We start from the raw sequence: 12,319 nt of genomic DNA on the forward strand, positions 1-12,319 counted from the left end.
GTGCATTAGATTCAACCAATAACGCTGTGTGAGCACTTATAACCATGGCTACTGGAATTAAGCAGGAGGGAAGGGCCAAATTATGTGGCAGTATTGAGTAAATTATGCGGAAAGAAGAGACAAATAACGCGACATAGTGCAGCACATTTTGTGATAGTATTACATCATTATTTTGAAATTTTTATGTCGCAGCCTACCAGACACCGCAGTTGTCTGGTTTGCTAATGACTTGTTAGGGACTTTCAGAGAGTTGACCTGGGAATGCATTTCGCTCATTGATTACCATTGGTTTTGTGGTTTGCAATTCACATTTTCCGGCTTTCTATTTACTGGCTTGATTTGCTTTAGGGCCTACAGGTTCCATTTGTTCCTCCCATTGCCTAAACCGTGTTTACTGTATTCTGCCATGAACTCCCTTTCTATAAACAGGCCTTCAAATCTTGTTCTTGTCACATTTGCTCTGCATTCAAAGGCTGTAGTCAAATGTCAGGCAGTGTCTTCAGAGGGTGCTTATTTATTTTTCTTTCTCTGACTTCAAAGTGAGAGAATGTATGTGACAATCTTACTGGATACTGTGGGTAGGAAAGAGGATATTTTAGCACACATTTAAATTAACTGTGTGCTACAACATTTAAATTAACTGTGTAATTATTTCAGAATATATCAGAATTATAAATACTAATGAAGCACACTTTGTTATTTCTGAAGTGTGTTGGAAACAAACGCTTTAATATGACCAAAACAAATCATTACACCAGATGATGCAAATTCCACACAATTTTGTTTGTACACTGTACACTTTTATTAGTAAAACTGTTTGTCTGTGCAAATGTAATAGTCATTTCATTTGAAAATGTGTGGTCTGTAATGGTAGTGTGCTACCACACTATGGATACTCCAGACTATGCCACTCCACTATTCTGCACCACTCCACACCTCTGCACCACCCCACTCTATGCCACTTCTCACTACGCCTCTCTACTCTACCCTGTACCTCTCCACTCTTCGCCAGTCTACTCTACTGCACTCTTCACCACTGTGCTCTACACCACTTTAGTCTGGGCCACATCAATCTACTCTACACAACTCCACTCTAGGCCACTGTACTCCACGCCACTCTGCAACCCTGCAGTCTATGCCACTTCCCTCTATGCCAGTACACTCTACGCCAGTGCAATTTGCTTTGTGACACTCAACACTACCCCTGCACTGTATGTGAAACCACTATATGCCACTCTAAATCTACTCTGCACCAAGGCACTCTACGCCATTATACTCTATGCCACTCTGCGCAACTGCAGTCTACCCTGCACCACTCCACGCCACTTCACTCTGAAACAATCTACTCTACTCCACTCTGCGCCACTCACCTCTATGCCATTCTCCTCTTAAACAATGCATTCTACACCAATGCACTCTACACATCTTCGCTCGGTCACTGCACTCTACTCTGCATCACTGTATTCTACGCCACTACTCTCTACGCCACTCTACTCTGCACTACTCCACTGTATGGTATTCCACTCTACACCACTGCACTCTATGGCACTATACTCTACTCTGCACCACTCTTCGCCACTGCACTCAATGCCACTCAGCACTACTCTGCACACTACTGCACCGTACTCTATACCACTCGACGCAACAACACTGCCCTTTGCATCTTCCAACTCTATGCCACACCGCTCCAAACCTCTGAACTCTACACCATTGTAATCTACACCACTGTACTGTATTATGCACCATTCTAATCCATGCCACTGCATTCTACGACGCTGCATTGTATTCCACTGAATTCAATGCCACTGCCCTGTACACCATTATACAGTGCAACATTCTACGCAAATGCAACCTACGCCAGTCAATTCTACGCCACTCCAGTGTATGCCACTCTATGCGACTCCACACTGTACCGCTCCAATACACAACACTCTCTGCCACTCCAGTATACAGCACTCTACTCCACTCTTCGCCATTCCACTGTGGGAAACTTCACGCAACTCTCCTCTATACCACTAACTTTAAGCAATGCTGAACATTAGCCACGCTGGTTTACAACATAGCTAAAACACATTGAGAAAGCCGATAGCTCCTGCATAGGTGAGCTCTATTGGCTGTGCCAGTGCTTGTTAGACTTGTTAACACTGTCTGGGCATTGGTTGCACCTCATTTTAACAACCACATATAGCAATAACCAACCAGTGAACCTTTTCAAATGGCTTCCGCTGTACGTCAAAACGTGTTGCTGCATTTTTAGTAACTTTTGAATTGTGTGAGCTTTAAACATTTTTTTTTAATATGCAGCAGATGATGGATTTTGTGGCAGATGCGGCTAATTTATAATTATGCAAAAATCGCACACAATAAAATCATACTCTGTAAAGCACTAGGTCCAGGAGCATTCATCTAAATTAAAGCGAGTTTTCACACATTGCAAGGTCACCTCCTGAAAGGAAGGCTTCTAAGCATATTACTCCCCAAAATCTGTAAAATTCTGGTAATAAAAGGTTGTTATCCGACACATTTCCAACTCTCCAGACGCACACTTCATAACTGAATCCTGGTTGGGAGATGACATGGCACCAGTGTTGCACGAAGCCCTTCCTCCGGGCTATCAAACCATCACACAAAACAGTATAGGCAAGAGAGGAGGTGGACTAGCTATTATATTCAAACAGGCAATGAACCTCAGTAAAACAGACAACATCTCCATACAAGGTTGTGAAGCCCTCCTCACCAGATGCCACCCTACTCCAACTTCCTCCTGTAACTTTCTCCTCCTTTACAGACCTCCACCTAACAACTCCACTTTCCCAGATGCTTTTCTTGACACAGTCTCAAACCTTATTACACTATACTCCAATCTATGCATTCTTGGGGATCTAAACATTTGGTTTGACAAACCCAATATGCCCCATCCAAAAGCTATCACCACTGGCTTACTCGCATTGAACCTACATCAGATTGTACACAATCCCACACACATCGCTGGTCACATCCTAGATGTCATTTTTGCTAAGCCTGAACTCGTTACTATTCATAGCATCACACCAACCACCTGGTCAGACCACCATCTGATAACTTTCCGACTGACAACTCCACAAATCAACACACCCCACAACCACTTACATACATACACCTATCGACCATGGAGCAAACTCAATTTGGATCACTTAGAAACACAACTAACAGCAAACACAGATTTAGATACAATTAATTCTGTACCAAAACTTTATGAGTGGCTACAGGAAGCTTTTGATGTCCTAATACCACTCAGAAAAACTAAACACGACAAAAGAAAACCAACACCTTGGAGAAACACAGAACGTAAAAAGATAAAGCAACAAATCAGAAAGTTGCAGCGGACCTGGCTCAAAACAAACAACAGTCAAGACAAACTGCAGCTACACAAACTTAACAGGATATACAAATCATCAATCAAAAAAGCTAAAAAAAGATACTACTCAGACAGAATTCAAAATGCTCAATCTACAACCAAGGAATTTTATAAAATTCTCAATGAATTTCGAAAACCTACATGCATGGAAGGAAGTCATCCCACCACTCAAGATTTCACAAACAAATTGGCAACTCACTACACAACCAAGGCAGACACATTGGACTCCTATTTAAAACAGAAGAAAACCATCAGCACCAACCCCTTTACTAAAATACCCTTTAAGAATAAACCATCCCAACCTCTACAGTCCTTCAAACAAATATCCCAGGATGAATTTATGGATTTGGTCAAAGCAAGCAGACCTTCTGGTTGCCCTTCTGACCCTTGCCCACCACAAATCTTCAAGAACATCCTGCTATCTACTTCTGCTGCCACACCTGTAAGAAGAATCATCAACAACTCTTTAACTTCAGGAACTTTTCCTGCAGACCTGAAAAAGGCATACATACGACCTTTATTAAAGAAAACAAACCTAGACCCGCAAGACCCCAACAACTACAGACCAATCACAAAGGGACCTTTCCTGGGCAAATTGATAGAAAGAGCAGCATTCGCCCAGATGTCACAATTCATTGAAGACAATTCTATACTTTCAGACTTCCAAACTGGATTCCGCCCAGGAAGAAGCACTGAATCAGCACTCATGGCAATCTGGGACGATCTTAAAAACACAGTCGACGGAAATGGAGTTGCTGCACTACTTCTCTTGGACCTCTCAGCTGCCTTTGATACAGTTGACCATGACACCCTAACTCAAAGACTCCACGAAGCCGGCATACAAGGGATTGTTCTCGACTGGATTACTTCCTATCTTCAAAAAAGAGCGAATATCATCCACTCGCCCCCCTTCTCGTCTGAACCCTACCTCACAAAAGCAGGGGTCCCCCAAGGGTCAATCATCTCACCTTTGCTTTTCAACATCTACATGATATCTTTACCAGAACTGATCAATGATTTCCATCTCACATGCTACAACTATGCAGATGACACACAAATACTACTTAAATTAGAAGGCCCCAAAAACATTGAAAACTCACAAATCTTCAGTTGCCTCAGAGCCGTTGATCAGTGGATGACCTGGAGCCATCTCAAACTAAATACCTCCAAAACGGAAATACTCATATGTGGTGACTGGAACAATTATGACCCTCTGTGCGTCTGGCCTGACGATCTCGGACCACCTCCTCAATTATCCAAGGAAGTTAAAAACATAGGAATCACCATGGATTCCAAGCTAACTATGAATGCCCAAGTAGACAAATTAGCGCACAAGCTTCATCGCCTTAAAGACTTTACGACGCATCTTCCCCCACCTCGGATTTCCACACAAGGTGCAAGCTACCATCACGCTTGTACTATCCAAACTGGATTATGCTAATAGCCTCTACCATGGATCATCTCTATCTGTTATGAAAAAACTACAACATATCCAGAATTCCACAGCCAGGCTACTACTACATATAAAGCCGCAAGCCCACATCTCCCCTGCCTTGAGAGCACTACACTGGTTACCCGTTGCCAGAAGATGCACTTTCAAGCTGCTTTGTATCACCCACAAAGCTATACATGGAACAGGACCGCTTTTTATCAGAAAGAAAATTACCAAATACATCCAACAAAGAACCCTCCGCTCAAGAATGGCACCCCGCCTTAGAACACCACCATACAAGAAAAAGACTGTAGGTGGTACATCCTTCTCCGTCCAAGCAGCCAAACTATGGAATTCATTACCCCCAACTATAAGAGCCACAGATAACTTTCTTGTCTTCAGAAAACTACTCAAGAGTTGGCTCTTTCCTTCATAACCACCTTTTTCAAACAACTATGAACTGCATATGCCTATGTGGATAAATATTTTTTTCAGATTATATGTATATTTCTATTTATTTATAGTTTAGTTGGAAAATATGTATTGCTACTGTCATAACAATAAAATACACACACACTCTTTAAACTTGTCTGACTAAGTATTTTTTTTTACCCATGATTATAATTATGTTTTGTATGTGCATATGTGTATGTATTCATGAGTGTGTGTGTATGTATATATATATATATATATATGTGTATGTATGTGTATATGTTGTTTCTGTGCTTGGCATGTTCGTGGATCATTGCATGGCTCCTGGTTTTTGGGTTGTTATACTAGATATCTATGAATTCCTGCTCTCATCTTATCACACTTATCTACTCATCACTCTTATGTCATGTCTCTATCAAACTATCCTCCATTCTCACTCTAACTCATCCCAAATCCCTTCTACCACTTTCATCTCCTAAATATCTCTGCTTAAGCTCTTCCCTCCACCTCCACATCTAACTCACCAAACCTCACTCTACCTCTGTGACCTCCCACACAACCCTGCTAAATTCTCCTGCATTCATCTCACCCTGCTACTATGCTCTCCCTAACCCTTCCACATACTCTTCTCCCTCCGCCCCCCCTTTATTCATCCCAAGCCTTTGGGTTGAGTAAATGAAGGATATACTCCCAATTAACACTTCTGGATTTCTTTCCTCCTCCACCCCTCCATTACTCCAGTCAATCTAACCAACAAACTCTCATATCCGCAGCTCAAATTAACTCATAATAATACAAAAAACGTACTCATTATTAAACGATACTAATCCATCACTAATTCTTGTTGGGTTCCGGAGTAGCGTGCTACTCATCGAAAAGCGCTTCGACGCCTCCTCAGGGGTAGTAAGCGCTATATAAATACGATTACAATACAATACAATACAATACACTGCTCTCGAGCATATCAAATAAACCTTAGGGAAAAACACCCCAGTGACTCACAGTTAGACCTGATGTTACAACAGCCTACAACGCTGCGGGGCAGCTAAACTAAACTTCATACAATGCACTGGGAGGCCAGAAAGAGGAAGGACTTTTAAAGCCAAGGTCCAAGACACACACCAGAAAGTTAAGATTAGTTTGATTTAGTGTGCCAACATTGTGTGTTTGTGATAGCAGTTCTCAAGAAATACAGACTGATTTAACACTGACTGGAAACAAACTATGAAGTAGATAAAACCAGAAACCCACAATCTGCCAACAGTGTGACAAAACAGAAGTAAAGACCGATGGGCCCATCTATATGCTTCCCACATACACAAAGGTGCTCTGAATGCTCTGCAATCCTATAGTCTTCTAGGAACAGGAATTATTTTTTTACGTAAGACAGAAGATACATAAAGTAGGCCGCAGAGAAGCTGTGAAAATAAGTCAATGATGGGGTAGGACAAGGAACACCATTAACTATAAAAACAGCCAGGGAAGTTCAGCGCTCACAATGCTAAAGTCTGTATTATTTTATGCACCCTACAAAGATGCTTTGGCAGCAGCTGCCTGGCCATTCTTGCAAATAAAGCACTTTGTAATGTATTAACATAAGGGGGGAGTAAGTGTGATACTCTTTCATACTATTTTGGGTATGCTTCATTACCGCAATGCATGCAACCAATACTCTAATGTGTACTTAGAATGGGACTGGGGTCTTCCACTTGCTCATGTCTGGATGTCTTTCTTGTCCATTCCAATTCCGGTGCCGGATTTCATGACTTTCAGTCATATTCTTCTGTTTTTTACCTGCTCCTAGACTATTTCTGGCTCACCACGGTTTTTTGTGGATGAATTGTAGCCTTCCACTGATGACGTAAAAAAACGATTTCACTATTTCACACCAGGAGAATGCCTGGTGTGCAGCCTACAGCCTGCAGCACAGCCAGCTGCCACACTGTCCCCTACCTGAGATTTGAAGTAGGTTTCCTGTGGCGTGGAAAGCACATCAGCTGAGGCGATGTCCAGATGCAGGAGAATCTGGCGGAAAGATGGCCGATTGCGAGGTTTGCTGTTCCTGAAAGAAAGAAAGGGTTAAAAAAAATCAGAGGGAAACAGGAAGTACTGGTCTGGGTGGAAATAATGAAGCAGTTAAACGGTGCTGCAGGTCAGGGCTGAAGTACATTGGCCAAGCTGTAGGTGGGTCTCAGTACCAGAATATTTGATGGCCATATAGGGAAGGACAAGACACGCTGGCAGCACTGTGTGGGGAACTCAGCGATGAAGCAGCAAGGGGGTCTGCAGGGTAGGAATAAGGTACATTGGTGCAGCTCTGTGTTGGTCTCGTCACTGGAATAGCCAGGGTGGGGGTCCTTCGGGTCACAATTGAGGTGCCCTGGCGAGCCGTATGCGGATCTCTGTGAAGGAATAGAAGGGGGCCCGATTACTCAGGAATAAGGTGCACTGTTGGAGTTGTGTGAGCGTTACATTGCTGAATGGCTGGGTCCTGCACCAGAAAGCAGGTGCCCTGGCGGGGCTCTATGTGTATTTCAGTACTCGAATTTTAGAGTCCTGCATGTTAGGAATGAGGTGCACTGGTGATGTGCCTTGGTATACAGATGTACCTAGGTACTGATACTGGAACAGCACGGGGGGCTTCAGCTCAATATGCAGGTGCACTGACAGAGATGGAATAGAAATGGTACTGCAGGTTAAGACTGAGGTGCAATGGCAAAGCCCCATGTGTTTAGGAACAACCCTGACCATTGTGCTTGGGATTTGAGGCGCACTGGCAGAGGTGCATGAAATTGTGTGCATTGGCCGCATAAGGTGCTGTGCTGTGAACTGAGGTGCACTGGAGGTGCTATCTTGGGTTCCAGTACTGAAATAGTAGTCAGTTGACTTTGTACTGAGATACAATTCACAAACTGTGTGCAGGGTTTCCACCGTTGGAACAGCAATCAGTCCAGTGATCGGGGACTGAGATACACTGGCAGATTGCAGTGAGATGACCAGCACTGGACAAACCCTAAGAGTTGTACGTCTCCGGTACGGCAGAGTCATTAAGGATATGAGAAAGGACAGTAAATATGAAGGCGTAAAATCAATGCAAACTCCTAACAGTCAGCAGAACTGTCACACAGCGATCGATGGCAGTAAAGCAGAGACGGGACTGAGGTAAGAGGATACAGGCGCTTGCTGAAGAGGTGGGATAACTGAGCCTGAACTGAGGAAAGAGAGAGGATGCAGGTGAGTGCTAACGAGCCGAGGCAAAAAACAAGAGACTGGGCTGAGGTGCGAGGATAAATGCGAGTGCTGGAATAGCAGACTGAAGGAGGGCTGGAATAACAGAGACTAAAATGAAGTAACAGGATGAGATAAAGAGCTGGGGTAACAGGGGTAAAAGGATGCAGGTGAATGCTGGAGAGATGGAATTACAGAGCTCGGACCGAGGTGAGAGGATACAGGCAAGTACTGGAGAACTGAAAGAGCAGACTTGTACTGAGGTAGGGGATACGGTAGAGTGCTAGAGCACTGGTATAGCAGGGCCTGCACTGAGGCAAGAGGACACAGGCAAGTGCTGGAGAACTGAAAGAGCAGACTTGTACTGAGGTAGGGGATACGGTAGAGTGCTAGAGCACTGGTATAGCAGGGCCTGCACTGAGGCAAGAGGACACAGGTAAGAGCTGGGATAACGGAGACTACTGAGGTCAGAGGGTCCAGGTGCAAGCTGGGTTAACAGACTGGACTCGGGTAAGGACATACAGATTAAAGAGCTAGTAAAACCAACAACTGAACCACGAGGATAAGAACGGAGCTGGTATAACAGACTGAACAATGAATCTTTGAGCATGAGGTTTCACAGAAAAGCCCTAGCGTGCAAATATGAGGCCTAACATTGCATTGAAACTAATGAAAATTCTGGGAGGGGGAATTAGATGCCACAAACAAGCTTGGCAGTTGGGTAAAGGACACAGATTGTGGGTGTTACTGGTTATTGGATGGTGGCATTGGAAGGAAGGGGTGGAGAAAGGGGAACAGTGGCTAACACTTAGACCCTAGCAATTAACTCCACTAGGACATACAGCTATTCTGGTATGACCTATAGCGTAAATACAAACCCAACATGTTACCTCGAGTTCACTGGGAACCCCCAGGATATACCTGGTGGATGACACCCCCCACTCACAAGGGTCAAACATGATGCCCACGCCGTCTCCCCCCCACACACGTATTTCTGGTTAACTGAGCATTAGTTTCACAAAGGTGGGAGAGCTTCAGTGGGGCATTAGTAGTGGACCTGGAACTCACCAGCACTGGCGCAGTAGGATCTTGAAGCCATCAGGGCAACTTGAAGGGACAGGCAAGTGGAGGCTATTGCTACCAACACCCCAGATGATGGCTGATGAATCCACATCTTTGTAGGGAATCTCCCCTGTCAGGAGCTCCCAGAGGACCACGCCAAAGGACCTGGGAGGGATGAAGGAGACCGTGAAAAGATAACATATACTGTGTGGCCACAACTTTGGGCCTGCTATATTTAGGTGAATACATATCATCACTTTGAGGGATTGGTACATATTTTTTGTATAATCTCAGCTACAAATGTTGGTCTGTGCTCACATTCCTTCAATAAGTGACCATAGTTACAGAAGGTTGGCGACAGAAAGTGGCAAAAAAGACAACACAATTCAAGAGTCAGTGACCTTAAACACGTTCACAATACACTATGGGAAAAATCTGACAAAGGTTTATCATTATAATGGACCAACCACCTCTCAAATTTCAGTTAGGTTAATACATATCACCAGTAAAAGCAAACAATTCTTCGATCTTTAAAGGCACATATTGTCAAAGTAGTTCCAGGCACTGATGAGACCTCTGAGTGACAGGATTTTGCCCTTTCACAAGGAGAACATTCACACACAAAGGAAAGTTAGCCCCCGGCTGAAATGGCTGACCCCCTACCTCATGCTCTGTGCTGTAGTGGCATGAAGAAAAATGTGATTGACACAACAATAGCAGACTAAAGGATACAGAGGGTTACTTAAAAGCCATTATAACTAAATACATTACTCATATAATTTTAGTATATCAAAAGATCTTAGCTAAGACCAGACCTAAACACAAGTATTGACAAACCAAATGAGCCTGGCACTGAATGCCAACCTCTTAGCTTTGTAAATGCTTATTTTGTTTTGATACTGTTTTTGTAAAACTTTATTGTTAGGTCAGCCAATATAAAACAAGCATTGACAAAGCCAACAGTTCTCACACCACAAGAGTGCTATTGGCTTTGTCACTGTCTTTAAGCCTTGTTGTACTGTAGCGCGGCTGCTGTGCAGCATAGCATGGCTGAAAAGAAAAAGGCCTATGACAGCCAGTGCTGGCAGCACCATAACACTTTTTTTGTGTTTATTGAAAGGTGGGAGACCAGAGGAAACCCACTGAGAGAGAGGGGGTGCAAAGGCAACATGGAGGGGGAGAATGGCAACACAGTGGGAGGGGTGGTGAGTCAGGGCGGGATATGGATAACAAGGACCCAAAGAGAGTGGCTGGGAGCCAGCACATAGACAATGAAGAGTGGTTGGCAAGCTCAGGGATAACAGAGTGGGAAGGCTGGCAGCAAGCAACAACAAGGACAGGGACAGAAGGAGGGAAAGTGGGTGATGGTCATGAAGCAACATACCCGAGGGAAGGAGGCATACAGGGAGAAGTACAAGAGGCAGTTAGCTGAAAGAGATGCACTCTGGTAGAGTGCTTAAACACAAAGAAAAAAGTAGCGGCTAAAAAATGAGTAGTGGAAAGACACAAGTAATGTGGATATGCTCCAGGGGAGGAACTAACACACATAGGAGGAAGTCTATGACAGCTGACCAATGAGAAGCAAGCAACTGAGAGGGACAAAGAAGTTAACCAGTGGTACGATATATGTGACATCTTAGCCCAATGTTAGAAAACAAACGGTCTTGAAGAAACACCAAATGTGCTGTTGAGGCAAGACCTAATAAACACTGGCTTAAAGCAACAAACATTGGCAAAGCCAACAGGCCCTGTTTGTGCAAGAACTATTGGCTTTGCCAATGTGTTTTTCCGATGCTATAAACTACCATGGCTGTTGCTAAGCATGGCTAAACGTTAGTGACATAGAAAAGAGTGTCATAGAGTGAAGTGGCGTAGCATATTGTGGAGTGGCATAGAACGAAACTGAGTGTCGTGGAGCGGCATATAGTGTTGTGGAGTGGCATAAAGTGCCATAGAATGAAAGGGCGTGGAGTGGAGTACAGTGTCATAGTAGAGAGGAGTGTTCTAGAACGGAGTGTCATGAAGTGGTGTAGAGTTGCATGGAGTGGCTCTGAGTGAAGTGGAATGTCACAGAGTGGAGTGGTTTGGCGTGGGTTGAGTAGACTGTCAAAGAAAAGTGTAGAGTGTCAAGAGTGTCGTGGATTGTCATAGAATGGAAGGGGGAAGAATGTCAGAGTGTAGTGGCATAGCGTGTCAGAGAGTGGAGTAGTGTAGATTGTTTTAGAGTGCCATTGAAGGAGTTGCATACAGTGTAGTAGAGTGACATAGACTGGCATAGAGTGGAGTAGAGTGTTGTGGAGGGAGTTAGGTGTTGTACAGTGGAGTGGTGGTGGGCATAGAGTACAGCAGAGAATAGTATCTTGGAGTAGAGTGTCATAGACTGGAGTGACATATAGTGGAGTACAGTGTTGTGGAGGAAGTAAAGTGTCAGATTGGAGTGAAGGGGAGTAATGTATCGTAGCGTGAAATGTTGTGGAGTAGAGTGAAGCAGAGTGTCTTAGAGTGCCATTGAAGGAGTTGGATACATTGGAGTAAAGTGAATTAGACCAGCATGGAGTGGAGCAGAGTGTTCTGGAGGGAGTTGAGTCTTGTACAGTGGAGGGGGAGTGTACATAGAGTGGAGCAGAGTAGAGTATCTTGGAGTAGAGTGCCATAGACTGGAGTGACATACAGTGGAGTACAGTGTTGTGGAGGAAATAAAGTGTCAGAGTGGAGTGTACGGGCGTAGAGGGGAGTAATGTATTGCAGAGTGGAATGTTGTGGAGTGG

At 44.0% G+C, this 12,319-nt stretch overlaps 1 protein-coding gene across 3 annotated transcripts in view; it reads right to left on the reverse strand.

Moving 5' to 3' along the window:
* MAP3K12 (mitogen-activated protein kinase kinase kinase 12) overlaps positions 1-12,319 on the reverse strand; it is a 291,349-nt gene that overhangs the window by 83,807 nt on the left and 195,223 nt on the right. For all 3 annotated transcript variants that reach the window (XM_069230972.1, XM_069230970.1, XM_069230971.1), the window contains exons 6-7: positions 9,558-9,716; positions 7,215-7,323 (exon numbers count right to left, since the gene is read on the reverse strand). In XM_069230972.1, the coding sequence (XP_069087073.1) occupies positions 7,215-7,323; positions 9,558-9,716 (268 nt within the window). The remainder of the gene's footprint in view (positions 1-7,214; positions 7,324-9,557; positions 9,717-12,319) is intronic.

The sequence above is a fragment of the Pleurodeles waltl genome, chromosome 4_2, assembly GCF_031143425.1.
Source record: "Pleurodeles waltl isolate 20211129_DDA chromosome 4_2, aPleWal1.hap1.20221129, whole genome shotgun sequence".
Classification (NCBI taxonomy): domain Eukaryota; kingdom Metazoa; phylum Chordata; class Amphibia; order Caudata; family Salamandridae; genus Pleurodeles; species Pleurodeles waltl.